Source organism: Aedes albopictus, chromosome 3 (genome assembly GCF_035046485.1).
Source record: "Aedes albopictus strain Foshan chromosome 3, AalbF5, whole genome shotgun sequence".
Classification (NCBI taxonomy): domain Eukaryota; kingdom Metazoa; phylum Arthropoda; class Insecta; order Diptera; family Culicidae; genus Aedes; species Aedes albopictus.
Window position 1 is genome coordinate 128,270,170 of NC_085138.1, and position 16,598 is coordinate 128,286,767.

Genomic DNA, 16,598 nt, shown 5'->3' on the forward strand with positions numbered 1-16,598 from the left:
GATATTCAGTTTCGCGAAAAAAGTCTGCCCAGACTCAGTCCCAGCACGACCAATTTCTTGGGAATCAATCTCAAGAGACGGTTCTCTGGACAGACCATTCTCAATGCTGGAATTTTCTATAGCTCTTCTTTCATCAAACAATTCTTCTCCGGGACGCGATATGATAAAGTTCAATCTTCAATCTTCGAATCTCCCAGATATCGCAAAAAGACGATTACTAGACCTGTTCAACTCATTCATGGAGGACAACATCGTTCCGCATGAATGGAGACAGGTAGTAATAATAATAGCTATTCAAAAGCCTGGTAAACCAGCGTCTGATCATAATTCATACCGCCCAATTGCTATGTTATCATGTTTAAGGAAATTGTTGGAAAAAATGATCCTATCGCGACTCGACCATTGGGTTGAATCGAATAACTTGCTTTCAAATACACAATTCGGGTTCCGCAAGGGCAAAGGAACAAACGATTGTCTAGCGTTGCTTTCAACAGATATTCAACTGGCCTTTGCGGAAAAGGAGCAATTGGCTTCAGTTTTCTTGGATATTAAGGGCGCTTTTGATTCAGTTTCCATAGAAATATTGTCAGAAAAACTGCACAATAGTGGACTACCCGAACTTTTAAACAATTTCTTGTATAATTTGTTGTCAGAAAAACATATGAGCTTCAATCTCGGACAACTGACAACTTCCAGAATTAGTTACATGGGCCTACCCCAAGGCTCATGTTTAAGTCCCTTGCTTTATAATTTTTACGTGAAAGACATTGATAGCTGTCTGGAAGGACAATGCACGCTAAGACAACTTGCAGATGATGCTGTGGTTTCTCTAAAAGGCCCACATGCAGAAATGTTGCAAAGACCATTGCAAAGTTCCTTAAACAATCTGTCCATTTGGGCAAGAGATTTGGGGATCGAGTTTGCTCCGCAAAAAACTCAATTGGTTGTGTTTTCCAGAAAGCGGAACCCAGCCCAATTGAAACTCAATCTTTTGGGAATAGAAATCGACCAATCTTTGACTTCGAAATACCTTGGGGTCTGGTTTGATTCAAAAGGCACTTGGGGTACCCAAACTAAGTATTTGGTGCAAAAATGTCAGCAAAGGATCAATTTTCTACGCACAATTACCGGAACATGGTGGGGTGCTCACCCGGAAGACCTCATAAAACTTTACAAAACGACTATTCTCTCGGTTCTCGAGTATGGCTCTTTCTGTTTCCACTCAGCAGCAAACTGCCACCTAATAAAATTGGAACGAATTCAATATCGTTGTCTGCGCATTGCCCTCGGCTGCATGCACTCAACGCATAATGCGAGCCTCGAGGTCCTGGCAGGGGTGAAACCTCTCCAGAACCGCTTCTGGGAGCTCTCGCTAAGGTTACTTATCAAGTGTGGAGTGAGCAACACACTTGTTATTGAAAACTTCGAAGAAATGCTCAGTCTGAACACTCAGTCAAAATTCATGAGAATTTATCTGTTCTACATGTCGTCTGACATAAGCCTACCAAGTTATAACCCTCCTCGTGTACACTTCACCAATGACAGTTCCTCTGTTAAATACGATCTGTCCATGAAACAAGCTGTTCAGGGAATACCAGATCAACTTCGATGTGTATCTATTCCTCGCATTTTTAACGAAAAGTACCAAAATGTCAATTCCTGTAAGAGATTCTTCACTGATGGGTCTCGCATAAATGGATCCACTGGTTTCGGTGTCTTCAATGAAAATTTCGCCGCCTTCCGCAAACTTCAGGAACCTTGCTCGGTTTATGTTGCTGAGCTGGCAGCAATCAACTTCGCTTTGGGGATGATTTCCAACATGCCCGTAGACCATTTCTTCATCTTCTCGGATAGCCTTAGTTCGATTGAGGCACTCCGGTCGATGAAACCTGTTAAACATCCATCTTACTTTCTTACAAAAATAAGGGAGCAGATGGGTGCACTGGTCGAAAGATCCTACAAGATTACCTTTGTATGGGTCCCCTCACATTGCTCAATTTATGGCAATGAGAAGGCGGACTCTCTCGCAAAGGTGGGCGCACAGAAAGGTGAGATCTATGATAGAAGAATTTCACATGATTGTCGGGTTTCGGGGCGTGAATTAAAGCCAAATCGGTTTTGATAGCGAAAAGTGTATTCAGGTGCTTCAAACTATAAGAAGTTAAGGTTTGGTAAGTATAAATTCTCATATTTTATATATCCTACTTACAATTCGGTAAGCTTTTGTTGCTCACACGCCCTTATGGCAATCTAACCTCAATCGATCTTCGAATCGATCAATCGATCTTCAAACGGATCTTCGACCTATGGTAAGTATTTTGTTACATTTTCAGCTTTTATATACTATTTCCTAATCAACTTACTTTTCTCTTTACAGGATCTTGCGATAACAGGATCAGCGGACTACGGACACGGATTTCATCGACGCGGATACTGACTCTCTTGGAATCTGAAATCGGGCAATCTGCAATCTGAGTTTATCGGATAATTGGGCAAACTGAGCTAACTAACCACAGGCTTTGTACGGAAATTCACTGAACTAATATTCACTGTAGTAATTCTATTAACTAGTTTTTTTATAATCACTGCACAAAATGCCGTCTTAAACTTTTATCTTCTATCTGAAACGTGTGATAACTGTGAGGAGCGAATAACCGGAAATGATCATTTGACAGGTAGACCCATTCGCGTGACGGCTGTCATTCGCATTGCCGCGGCGCTTTGAAAGCATAACGCGGCGCCTTCGAAACGGTTGGCGGCAGGGTTGCCAGCTGGTCACTTTCTGCGTCGACAGTCTCCCCCGGGTGTAGTCCGGATTCCTCCGGGACTTCACGTACCTTTTGTATATCCAGCAGCGCCAACCGTGACATGGGTCTTAACAGAGTCTTGTTCCCAATTTTCACGACGGCCTGGCGATGCCTGCCATCGGGGTTCGGAATCGTGCGGACGATTCGTCCTCGTTCCCATCCGTTGCGCGTCGTTGGCTCCGCGACCATTACCAGGTCCCCTACTGTAAGTGGTCGGGATTCATCAAACCATTTCGGTTGCCGACGGATCACCGGCAGGTATTCTGTCAACCAGCGCTTCCAAAAAACGTCCAGTTGGCGCTGGATTAGCTCCCAGGATCTTCCCAGGATTTCTCGGCGGATCAGAACACTGGATTGACTGTGCACTGCAGATGCAACTCCTCTGCCGTATTGTTTTACCCCGGACGAGCTCAACAACAAAAAATGGTTGGGCGTAAGTGCCTCTGCCTCTACGGTCTCGAGTGGCAAATACGTCAGAGGCCTTGAGTTCACCATATGTTCCGCCTCCACGACCAGTGTTTGCAGCCCCTCATCGTCCAGCTTTCCTTCAGAGTACGCTTCAGCAATTGCGACTTTCACTGACTGTACCAAGCGTTCCCATGCTCCGCCCATATGCGGTGCTCCCGGTGGAATGAAGTTCCACTTCGTGTTGGTGTTGGTGAACGTTGAGGACAGTCCCTGGCTTATCTGGTGCCGCAGTACTCGTTCGGCTCCTTGAAAATTTGTGCCGTTGTCGCTGAAGAATTCGGCGGGTGATCCCCGGCGACCCACAAATCGCCGAACACAAGAAATGCACGACTCCGTAGACAGCGTATATGCGACTTCGAGATGGACGGCACGCACCGTTAGGCACGTGAACAGTGCGATCCATCGTTTAACGTTGGATCTTCCAAGTTTCACCAACAGCGGTCCGAAGTAGTCCACCCCTGTGTAGGTGAAGGCTCGTTCATGATGAGCTAGGCGCGCAGCTGGAAGGGGCGCCATCGGTGGAATCGCTGGTCTCGCTCGACGTATCTTACAGAATGGGCAGTCACGGCTTACTTTCTTCACTACCAAACGCAGTCTTGGGATGTTGTACATCTGGCGGATCTCGTTAACAACGGTTTCCGCATTGCCGTGACGATATTGCTGATGGTATCGGTAAACCAGAAGCTCCGTGACCTGGTGCTTTCTCGGAAGGATGATTGGATGACGCACGCTATAACAGATGTCTCCAGCCGCCCCGATCCGTCCGCGCTCGCGCAACAAGCCGTTCTCGTCCAGAATCGGCATTAGCCGGTAGATGGAGCTCTGCTTCCCAATGGCCTCCTGTCCGGTTTCATTCGACGCCTTGGTGGAGAGTGCAGCGATCTCGTCGGGATAGGATTCGCGTTGTACAAGCTTGAAAATCGTAATCTCTGCTGCTCGAAGTTCAGCTTGCTGTAGTTGTCCTGCATATTTCGTCTGCGTTTTGTCTGTGTTGTTTACGAATCGGAGAGCGAAAGCTGTTGCTCGTAGTAGTCGGTTCCAGGAGGAAAACCGGACGAAGTCAATCACCGGCTCGATCGAACAATGGTGCAGGATTGATGCACGTATTTCCTCTGAAGTAGCGGTCACTGGCTCTTTGGGACGAGGCCACTCAGTCTCCGGTAGACGTAAGAACTCGGGGCCCTGGAACCACTTACTGTTGGGGTTGAAGTACGGGCCGCTTCCCCATTTAGTAGCTTCATCTGCTGGGTTGGATTTTGATGGCACCCATCTCCAATCGCTTGCCGTGGTGTGCTCCAGAATCTCGGCTACTCTAAAGGAAACGAACTGTCTGTAGTTCCTAGGGTCGGCCATGATCCAGGCCAAAGCTGTTCTGGAATCTGTCCAAAACACCATCTTGGAAACAGGAACTCCGTGGTTTTCCCGAACGAACTTCGACCAACGTACGCCCAAGACGCACCCTTGTAGTTCCAGCCTGGGAATCGACCATGGCTTTAGCGGAGCCACTTTCGATTTTGCGGCAATCAAACAACACTGTGGTTTAGCTTCTGTATCGAGCGTGCGCAGATAGATTGCGCAAGAGTACGCCACCTCACTCGCATCGACAAACACGTGGAGTTCGCAGTTATGGTATGTCTTCTGATTCGCGAGCCGGAAGTAACATCTTGGGATGCGCACCCCGGAAATGTACTCAATCATCTGCACCCACCGCCGCCATTTCGCAAAGACGTCTGCGCTGACTTGCTCGTCCCATTCAGTGCCTTCTCTCCAGATGTCCTGGATCAGGACTTTGCCATGGATGAGCAACGGTGAGAGCAACCCTAATGGATCAAACAGCGTCATCACGCACCGTAGTACCTGCCTCTTTGTCGGTCGCGTGGACGTTTTAATCAGCGCCTGGACTTCCTCACTCATCTGGGTGGAAAAACTCAGCTCATCCGTGGAAGGACACCATAACATTCCGAGCACTCTTTCTGTCGCCACGCCGTCGACGAGTTTCAGCTGCTTTTCCTCTGCCAGTGGAACTTCACCCAGCCGTTCTAGCACTGTGCAGCTATTGGACCGCCAATTGTGCAGCTTAAAACCTCCGTTACCGTGTACGTGTCGTACATCGCGTGCCACCTTTGCTGCTTCTTCTTCCGTGCCGAAACTAGCCAGGTAATCGTCCACGTAGTGGTCGTCGATAATCGCTTTCACCGCTTCCGGATACAGCTCTAGGTGTTGTTCGGCGTTCCGATTTTTAACGAACTGGGCCGACGCCGGCGAGCATGTGCTACCAAATGTGGCAACGTCCATCAGGTATACCGTCGGCTTTTCAGATGGGTTATTGCGCCACAAGAAACGCTGGGAATTCTTGTCGGCTTCTCGGATTTGTATCTGGTGGAACATTTCCTGTATATCCGAGCTGACCGCCACCTGGTACAATCGGAAACGAAAGAGAATCGCAGGAAGGGAAGAAAGTTGATCCGGGCCTTTGAGGAGTGCACTGTTGAGCGATACGCCGTCCACCTTGGCCGCAGCGTCCCAGATGACGCGGACTTTCCCCGGTTTCTTGGGGTTAATGACCGCTCCGACCGGGAGGTGCCACACTCTTCTTGGATCCGCTGCTTCCATTTCTGCTGCTGTAGCCTTGTGTGCATATCCTTTCGCTTCGTACTCCTGTATTTGCCGGTGTAGATTCTCCTTCAGACCCGGGTCACGCTCCATCCTGCGTTCAAGGCATTCCAACCGACGCACTGCCATGGAATAGCTGTTCGGGAACTCTACATGGTCTTCCTTCCAAATAAGTCCCGTTTCGAAGCGATTCCCAACCCGGTGAGTTGTCGCTTCCATTATGGTTAGCGCCCGTTCATCTTCCTTCTTCATCGAGGTTGCTGTCGGACCCGCTCCAGTTCCTTCGATAGCAAAGAAGTCTTTCACCGCCTCGTGAAGTGTTTCGTCACAAGAGCACTCACATATATGGAAGCTGTGAGATTCAAGGCTACTGCTCCCCCGGGGACCGTATACGCACCAGCCAAGTCTGGTTTTTACCGCCACCGCACGGTGTGTTGAAACAGGATTATTATCGCACTTTCATGAACCTAAAATATTTTTTCGTTATAAGTTAGCCTTAGCTGTATATATGAAGATTCTGGAGGTTAAAAAATCTTTCATCGGGGAAAATTAAAATAAATTCGATTTTAGTAGTTTACCACTTTTCCCATAAGATATAGTATTATGAAAATCTGATGAACCTAAACTCCGCTAGAAAAAGTCCCCTTTCTATCAATAAAGTCAATAGTCTGCCGAAAGTCATAAATCATAAAAGTCTACATTCCTTCCATTTGTCTGGCGCATAGGTATTTGTAATGGAGGTAAACAAATACTTCCCATTAAAGTGACTCATACATTTGAGGAAGCGCCATACACCTGTGACTCATACCAATTGCAGCACATACTCTTCATGTGCTAATTTGCCTGTAATGGTGGGTATTAGTTGCACATACTCTGCATGCCAAACCATGTAACGATGCACCTAAACGACGATCACACGGCCACAAAAGATGCTTCGATTGGGATATCATTAAACAAATATGGTAACTTAATCGCGTATTTTTTTAACATTCATGTTAACTGTAAATTAACTTGTTTTGAGCTAGTTTAGCAGAAATACTGATAACTCTTCGAATATAATAAGAACTTTTTTTGTAAATTGTGCTTTGATTTTGCAGCGCTCGATGTTTTATTAACAAGTGAAAATTTATCCTATGAATACTTTTGTTTGCATGTTGGACACATAGGGCCAATTTCTTCACCCTGGCTTAAGCGTTAAACCAGGTTTAACTATATGGGTGAGCTTGGTTTACCGGTTAATCCGAGGTGAGTTAATCAGCCCTTAGAGAATAGCTTTTGATTACTCTTTCGGCACACGCCCTTGATACACGTACTTTAAGGTAAGCATATGTAATCACTTTTTTATTGTGAAATCAATCAATGTTTGATTGAAACAGTTTTTGATTTGATGATGATGAACCTGAGCATGCTAGCGGAGTACATGTACTTTAACAGAATATTCGGATTAATTACGAGACACTGAAGATGACCCAACAGTTGAAGTTGAATGCAAAATCGTAGTGCAATTAAAAGGAACAGTCCTTAACTCTATTTTCTTTACTACTTAGTTTTAGTTATGTCCATTGTTGTTTATGGTGAAAACAAATTCAACTAAATCTACAGATAAAATGAAAATTGAAAATGAAGACGGGTTTGGTGGTCTAGTGGCTACCGCTTCTGATTCGTATGCAGAAGGTCATGGGTTCAATCCCTGGCCCGTCCTTTTCATCCTACTTTGTATCTTTCTATCCACTTTCTCTCACTCTCTCTTCTCTACATATACAACTCATGTATATGTATATGTCATATGCTCATAGCCATCGCTAGAACCAGAAACGAATTGAAAAAAGTCGTTTCCCTCCCTTCCAACTTCCACTCACAGCACAGTGTATATATAACGCCTATAAGTTATGCAACCAAAGCGTGCTGTGCCGCTTGACGTTATTCACCTTATTCACCACACAATCTATCACGAACACTATTAATAACCCTATCCATGGATCGCATCACCGACCCAACGGTGACTCCCAGATCTCCCATTCTTTCCGTCTAACAAATACCCCAGTCCGTGCGGGTTGTGGGACGCTGAGTGCTCTCGGTCTCTAGTAGCAACAACCAGTACACTCTAACATTCCTTTCCCTTCCCAGCTGACTATAAGGACTTGGCCGGCGCCGTTATTGATCAAATATGCATGAGCTGCTAAAATTGCACTTTGAGAATAAGTGGAATGTCCCAGCCCTTTATTCAGTTGGATCACAGTGCAACTGGTACCAGTTCAGATCAATCACGGAGGAGCAACCATTGACATGTATAGTCAGAATTGATCGATCGTTTTTGATCGATAAAATGAAAATTGAAAATGTAGAACAATATTAAGAAGACATCTATGTTCTGGGAATGTCATAAAATATATTAAAAAAACCCGGATTGATCCACCTAGTGGTGATAGTGCCTTTCTCGTCGAATATGTAGTCATGACGTTTCCGTTGACGTGAGCTGATATGTTCCTGAATCATGAGAATACTTTACTTAGAATTTTATCAGTGCCATCATTGAATTGACTTTAAACTTATTGATGGCACATATTCCGACGTTATGTTCAACGTATAGGCAGAGCTGAAAAATATCACACCTCTCAGTTGACAGCTTGACCTCCTTCACTATCACTGGAGGCCGATCAACACCAAGACGATACAACTTTTTCACAAACACAGATACCTTAACGATTTTCGACAAAGTATTTTCTACACACACACGTTTACGTATATATACATACACACACGCTATATTTTATTATCATTGGCTACAAGATGCATGTAAAATTTGACAAAAACATGCAAGCAACTGAAATTTTTCATACTGAATCCCATTCAACTTTCAACCACATTAAAGTGCGTGAGGGAGCAACCAGTCGCACAAAAATTTTACGCAGTCATCATATTAGACGCGAAAGAGAATTGAAAAAGTTTGTTCGGAGTTATTACGATTAAATTATAATTTTCTCATACAACGTTGACCCATCCTTCTGCATTATTACACCTCAGGAATCTGAAATGGTGTGATTGGATGAGATCGTCTAAGTTTTGTCAAGATATCTATCGCTTGCTTTAATTTTTCTCACTTTTGAATTCCGACAAAGCACCCAACGCTAGTTTTGGAATACTACCGGTAGTTTCTTATGTGGTCTGAGACTATTTTCTTGCTTACCGTTCATCAGGTTATCGGAAAATCCGCGATTTGACGTGTCGCATGCATGGGTTTGATCCGCTTTTATATTTGGCCACTTTCAGCGGAACACTCGGAACCGGTTTCGGAACACCATCGGTTGTCCCAATTATGGTCTGAAACTATTTTCTTGCTAACCGTTCATCAGGTTACCTAAGGAGCCGCGATTTGATGTGTCGCATGCATATGTTTGGTTCACTTAAATATTTGGCGGTGGAGCAGGCCTGGTTTGATGGTTAGAACACAAGACTATCATGCCAGGGCCTGGGATCGAATCCCACTCCCGACATATTCACAAAACGTAGGTTCTTCCTTCGGAAGGGAAGGGTCCCGAGATGAACTAGCTTCGAGTTAAAAATCTCGTTAATAAAGACAAAAAATAGTATTTGGCCACTTCCGGAGGGAACCCGGAACCGGTTCCGGAACACCACCGGTTGTCTCAAATATGGTCTAAAACTATTTTTTACTAACCATTCATCAGGTCGCCTAAGGAGCCGCGATTTGAAGTGTCGCATGCATGGGTTCGGTTCACTTTTAAATTTGGCCACATCTGGCGGGACATACGGAACCGGTTCCGGAACACTACCGGTAGAATCTTTGTCTGAGACTATTTTCTTGCTTATCATTCATTAAGTTATTGAAAAAAGCCGCGACTTGATATGTCGCATGCCTGGGTTTGCTCCACTGTTATATTTGGCCACTTCCGGCGGGACCTCCGGAACCGGTTTTGGAACACCGGTAGTTTCTTATGTGATCTGAGACCATTTTCTTGCTAACCGTTCATCAGGTTATCGCAAAGGGCGCGATTTGACGTGTTGCTTGCATGGGTTTGTTTCATTTTTATATTTGTGCACTTCCGGCGGAACGCCCGGAACCGGTTCAGGAACACTACCGGTTCAGATATGATCTGAGACTATTTTCCTGTTAACCGTTCATCAGGTTATTGAAAAAGCTGCGATTTGATGAGTCGCATGTATGGGTTTGGTTCACTTTTATATTTGGCCACTTCTGGTTGGACCTTCGGAACCCGTTCCGGAACATTACCGGTTCAGATATGGTCTGAGACTATTTTCTTGCTTACCGTTCATCATATTATCGAAAATGCCGTAAATTGATGTGTCGCATGCGTGGGTTTGTAGCATTTTCATATCTAGCCCCTTCCTGGGGTACCGATCCGGAACGCCTAAATGACCATAATTCCGGAACGGCTGGACCGACCAAAACCATTTTCAATAGCAAACAATGGGACCAGATTCCGCGTCGAATGAACCGTCTGTCATTAAAATCGGTTGAGATTTACTGCCGAAAAGTGACGTGAGTTCGTTTGTACACATACACACACACATACACACACACAGACATCACCTCAATTCGTCGAGCTGAGTTGATTGGTATATGTGACTTGAATCTCCGGGCCTCCTATCAAAAAGTCATTTTTGGAGTGAACATATAGCCTTTCCAGTACACTTAGTGTACGAGAAAGGCAAAAACAACAACAGTGATGTGTAAAGTGAGGCAAGATTGACGCAATTTGAGGTTTCAATACAACTTTTTAAGAACTTTGATTAGTTATTTTATGCTTCATTTCGGAATTATTGGATAGATTTATATTGCTAAATAGTTATAACACATGGAATATGGTTGGAAGGTATTGAGTGTACGGGTGAATTTTTAATTCGTTTTAATCACGCTCTGCAAGGACAAGTGACATTTCTCCCCATACTGAATTTGTTGTCAAACTCACTTTGCAAAAATGAAGGGATTTTATTTGAAAAAAAAAAACTTTATTTTATGCAGTCATAACATTGAAACCATTAAAATGCATGAAAATTTTATCAAGACCAAAGTGTCTTATAAAATAAAACTACAGATAACCCAGACGAACATAGAAAAAAATCACTGCGCGAAACTACCATTATTGAAAATCATCAGATTACTTGCAAATTGATATGTTTCCAATACATTTTAGGCTTATACTATAAGATGTCATTCACATAGACATATATTAAGCATGCGTTGCATTCGATAAATTCTTAATAAAAACTTGTGATGTTTTGAAAAAGATTTCAATACAATTTGTATAATCATCCTTGACCAAATGATTGTTTGATTAAAAAAAAGTTACGACATTCAAATTGCTTATCATGACTAGATAATAACACGTCAACCCGATGTTTCTTCTTATCCCACCCGTTTTAACTTGGCCCGGTGCCTTATTTTAAACCAAATGTTGAATAATCATTTTTTGAGACAACGCCAATCTTATGTATTTTGCGTCAACTGTTTGTTATTTGAGACTCAACAGCCCGCTAAATCCTAAAGGTATCATTACAGAAGTAACAAGGAGAAAAAGTTTTTGAAAATTTTAAGATTTAGTATGGACAAAAGTCTTTAACAAATCAGAGGCAGAACTTTTATAAATGAGTCATGCACGCTCAGTATAGTCGACTAATACTTTTTGGCAAATATCCATGTGGATGTGGTTTGACATGCAAAGTATGTGCAACAAATACCCGCTATTTCAGGCAAATTAGTACATTAAGGGTATGTGCTGCAAATGGTATGAGTCACAGGTGTATGGCGCTTCCTCAAATGTATGAGTCGCTCGAATGGAAAGTATGTTTTTACCTCCATTAAATGGAAGTAGACTTTTATAGTTCATGACTTTCGGCAGACTGTAGTGGGCTGGATACATGAAACGAACGCCAAACAAATTTAAACTCGTTGTCAAGACTTTTATATTCGTTTCTCTCTAAATGGTTCAAATTTATTGATAGAAAGGGGACTTTTTCTAGCGGAGTTTAGGTTCATCAGATTTTCATAATACTATATCTTATGGGAAAAGTGGTAAACTACTAAAATCGAATTTATTTTAATTTTCCCCGATGAAAGATTTTTTAACCTCCAGAATCTTCATATATACAGCTAAGGCTAACTTATAACGAAAAAATATTTTAGGTTCATGAAAGTGCGATAATAATCCTGTTTCAACACACCGTGCACCGGTGCTGGCCCATCACCTTCTCGCACTTTCAGAGGCAGTGCCAGCCGCAAGTTGTCTACACCAATGAGGATCTTGGGCACTGCATCGCGGTAGCTGGAGAGCGGAATACCTTGCAGATGTTTGTGCTTCTTAACCGCATTTTCAACCTCGAAGGTTTGGTGTGGTAGTCCGAGGCTATTGACGGTTCTCGCGTTCAGAAGTTTGTGCCGCTTGTCTTGTCCAATTCCGGCGATTTCGATGGTAATTTGCTGTGACTCCTTTTCCACGCGTGATTCCCTGTCCACCGTAGGCAAAGCGGTAGTTGAGTGCCTTTCACCCCAAGCGAAGCAACCAAATCACTCTCTATCAGTGTCAGGTCGGACCCTTCGTCAAGAAATGCGAAGGTGTTGATCGAGCCTTTAGTTCCATGCAGGGTTACTGGAATGATTCGGAAGAGGGTCGGAGAAGTTAAGCGGCGATGGGTGTGATTTTCCGCCACCTGCATCGTGTGTTCCGATGATTTTGGAGGGCCTCTAGGGGAGTGAAGGAGCGGATGGTGTCGAAACTGGCAGCCTTCGATATCACACGTTTTTCGACCTCGACACGCACGCCGTCCGTGGCTGAACAAACAGTTCTGACACAAGCCCAACGATCGAACTCGTCTCCAGCGGTCGTCAGCGTTTAACTGCTTGAAAGCACTGCAATCGCGAACTCGGTGTCCGCATTTGTTGCAGTGAGCGCAATCGAACTGTTTCGGTGTCTCCTTCGGCTCACGCGTTGAATCTCCTGATCTGCTGGATGACTCCGTCGCGTGGGAGTTGATGAATCCCTTTTGCCTCGGACGGTCTCGAGTGCCGCTCCGTCTCGTGTCCGGCTCAAAGGTGACTACGCTAGTTGCGTCTCTCACCACCGATGACATATAGTCCCCGAAGGTTTTCAAATCTGCGTGAGGAAATCCTCGCTTATATCCGGCCCACATCATCCGTTGATCAGCGGGAAGCTTCGCCACGAGCTCCTGCAAAAGCGACGGATTCGATAGATGAGCGCGTTCGTTCGCCGCTTCAATATGGTCGCACAAAGCCTGCACCGCCATCCCGAAATCGATCAGCCCTTCGAGCCGATCGGGCCTTGGGGCAGGAATGTCCCGCACCTTCCGTAGCAGGGCGTTGATCAGCAATTCCGGTCGCCCAAACCTCATGCGAAGTGTCTCGATCACTTGAGGTACCGCTGCTGGTAACACCAACCGATTGCGCACTGTTTCGAGCGCAGATCCAGTCAAGCACCGTTGTAGACGAAGCATGTTTTCTCCATCCGAAAAGCCACAAGCTTCCGTCGTGTAGCGGTAGTTCGAGATGAAGATTGGCCATTCAGCTGGGTCTCCGCTGAATCGAGGAAGATCCTTAGCCAGGGACTGTCTTGCTGCAAGCTGCTGTTGTGTGGGGCGGAATGGGTCTGGTTGGGAAATCACTTGGTTTGGTTCGGAGCTATCTGACTGACGAGGGAGCGGAGTGGATTCAACCACGCGCGAGGGGCAATTACGCGTTTGTATACCGGTTGAATTGCGTTCGGGTTGTCTGTAGGGCAAAGTCGCATAGCCCGAGTGCGCGAGTGTATCTCGCAGCTGCTCATGGGAATGTGTAGGAGGCAGACAACTTTCTCCCGGGCGCGCGTCAACACGCTGCTGCTCTCGGGTTGTTGGAAAATGGGTCGTGGGGCAATCGCCAGAGGCGAATAGGGTAGTATTTTCAAACATATTACTCAAGGCTTGACGCTTACCTGGGGGTTCCAAGAGATTCGGACGCATTTTCGATGACTCGAATGCTCGACTTACCGATGGTCCGCCAGATTGGCTTACCGGCAGCTTCAGCGGCCAAATATCGCTCGGTCGGCTGGCTCCTCCTACTGCCCCTTCTTGAGAAGGACTGTTAGGCTGCATCCGATCTTCCTGGGGAACCGTAAGCAGTGACCGATTTGTTTTCGGAATTGCACCGGTCTGCTTCACCATGCGCGACGTGCTCGCCGCTGGCTTTGGTGGCTGCAACTTCATTGTGCTGCTCGCGTCCGGCCGTTGAACCGATTCGTTGGTCGATGTACTGGTCTGGATCCCTTCCAGAATTTTCCGGCACAGTTCCAGTTGAGCTTGTAGGTCAACCAGGTCGTCGGGCGTAGGATTGGCGCGCTTCTCGCACAGCTCAACCCTAGCTCTGAGTTCCCGCAGGGCAACTTGGGGGTCTTTCATGCCTTGCAGAAGCTTCACTGAGTTCGGCTCCAGCGCCGTAAGTGGAATCGATACCACAACTGGAGCAGCCGACTTGGGAGTGTCGGATAGCGCCTTTGATCGACGATCGGACGATGCTAGCGGTGCACCGGGTGGGGACGGCGTCGCAAAGCGCTTGCTGGGAGCTGGTGGAGTCACTTCGTTGGTGGTACCACCGGTTAAACCGTCACCGTGATGGTTTTCTTCTTCCTCATCGCCGAAAGCTTTGTCAATCAGCTTCTGTTGTTCGTCTAGATGGCGCCGTTGCAGCTCGAGTTTCATACGGGCACGCTCCATTTGCTGTCTTTCCACCAACTGGCTGAGGCAGACGGAAAAAACCGACGTCGAACTAGCGCGGCTGGATTCGCTTTGCACCGTAATTGCGTCATCGGTGTGCTGAGCGGAACAGTCGCCACACACAAATGCTCGGCCGGCGACGCTTGCATTCACTCCGGCGCAAGTGAAGTGCTTCCAAACGTCGCAATGGTCGCACTGGACCATATCCTCCGCGCTATCTGGTCGTTGGCAATCGGGACAACTGGATTGCTCTCCATTTCGTCCTTTCGATCCTTCCTTGTCCTGACTTCCATCCATGTTGCCACGAATTTTTGAAGTTTGTCGGGTTTCGGGGCGTGAATTAAAGCCAAATCGGTTTTGATAGCGAAAAGTGTATTCAGGTGCTTCAAACTATAAGAAGTTAAGGTTTGGTAAGTATAAATTCTCATATTTTATATATCCTACTTACAATTCGGTAAGCTTTTGTTGCTCACACGCCCTTATGGCAATCTAACCTCAATCGATCTTCGAATCGATCAATCGATCTTCAAACGGATCTTCGACCTATGGTAAGTATTTTGTTACATTTTCAGCTTTTATATACTATTTCCTAATCAACTTACTTTTCTCTTTACAGGATCTTGCGATAACAGGATCAGCGGACTACGGACACGGATTTCATCGACGCGGATACTGACTCTCTTGGAATCTGAAATCGGGCAATCTGCAATCTGAGTTTATCGGATAATTGGGCAAACTGAGCTAACTAACCACAGGCTTTGTACGGAAATTCACTGAACTAATATTCACTGTAGTAATTCTATTAACTAGTTTTTTTATAATCACTGCACAAAATGCCGTCTTAAACTTCTATCTTCTATCTGAAACGTGTGATAACTGTGAGGAGCGAATAACCGGAAATGATCATTTGACAGGTAGACCCATTCGCGTGACGGCTGTCATTCGCATTGCCGCGGCGCTTTGAAAGCATAACGCGGCGCCTTCGAAACGGTTGGCGGCAGGGTTGCCAGCTGGTCACTTTCTGCGTCGACACATGATGAATTTTTCCATTTTGTTCGCCAGAGTTCTCTTCAAAGTTGGCAAAATGATTGGCGAGATGGCCAGCTGGGACGGTGGTTACATTCCATTATTCCTAATGTTTCCTTGCGAGCGTGGTGGCATGGTTTGGATGTAAGTCGGAATTTCATTCGCGTAATGTCAAGGCTTATGTCCAACCATTACTCGCTAGATGCGCATTTACACAGGATTAACCTCGCGTTGAGCAATGTTTGTACTAAGTGCGGTTCCGGTTATGATGACATCGACCACGTAGTTTGGCAATGCCCGGATAATGACGCCTCCAGAGCACTACTTTTGGATACCCTTGAGGCCCGAGGTAGACAACCCTTTGTTCTTGTGCGAGATGTGTTGGGCACTCGCGATGCCACTTATATGCTATGCATTTACGACTTTCTTCGTTTGTCTTGTATAAAGGTTTAATTCTCTTGTGTTTTCTCCCCCAGTTTTTTTCTCCGTTTTTCGTCTTTGTGTTGTTCCTGGCCATCCGGCAGATGAAAAGCCCGCTACAATCTGGGGCTGAATCACTATGAAGACAACGAACACGCCATTACGTTATACCTCCCGGATGAGCTTCAGAGAACCCTTACCCCCAGTCCTTACCCCGCCCATCCTAAAAGCATATGTGACCCACTAATCTCGAGCTGCCACGAGTATCCTGGCTCCGTCCCGTACTAACTATGTTGTATAAGAATCAAATTTGTACATAAAATACAAAAAATGAGTTTTGGCTCCGCAAAGCGTTAAACGCGATTGAGCCCCAAATAAATGAACTGATTAAAAAAAAAAAAAAAAAATTTAGGCGCTGTACAAAGTGTAAGTGCAGCCGCCAATTGGAATCGCTCACGTAGTACCCTAGTGGACAAAAGAGCTGTAAAATAGGTTAAGTGGTTAAGAATAAAAAAGGAGCAC

At 45.5% G+C, this 16,598-nt stretch overlaps 2 protein-coding genes across 2 annotated transcripts in view; both read right to left on the bottom strand.

Annotated features, from left to right (window-relative positions):
* LOC109400375 (uncharacterized) overlaps window positions 1–16,598 on the bottom strand; it is a 533,446-nt gene that overhangs the window by 354,116 nt on the left and 162,732 nt on the right.
* Window positions 3,031–14,927, bottom strand: LOC134290353 (uncharacterized). The gene is made up of 4 exons (XM_062857474.1): window positions 12,460–14,927; window positions 12,090–12,373; window positions 3,280–6,169; window positions 3,031–3,070 (listed from the first exon to the last, which is right to left on the bottom strand). The coding sequence occupies exons 1-4, from the start codon at window positions 14,925–14,927 to the stop codon at window positions 3,031–3,033; spliced, it is 5,682 nt and encodes a 1,893-aa protein (XP_062713458.1).

Coding starts and splice junctions, on each gene's coding strand:
- LOC134290353 (XM_062857474.1), bottom strand. CDS start 14,927: ATGGATGGAAGTCAGGACAAGGAAGGATCGAAAGGACGAAATGGAGAG. Junction 12,374..12,459: donor TTCGCATTTCTTGACGAAGG/GTCCGACCTGAC, acceptor TACGGTGGACAG/GGAATCACGCGTGGAAAAGG. Junction 6,170..12,089: donor TGGGCCAGCACCGGTGCACG/GTGTGTTGAAAC, acceptor TTGCTATCGAAG/GAACTGGAGCGGGTCCGACA.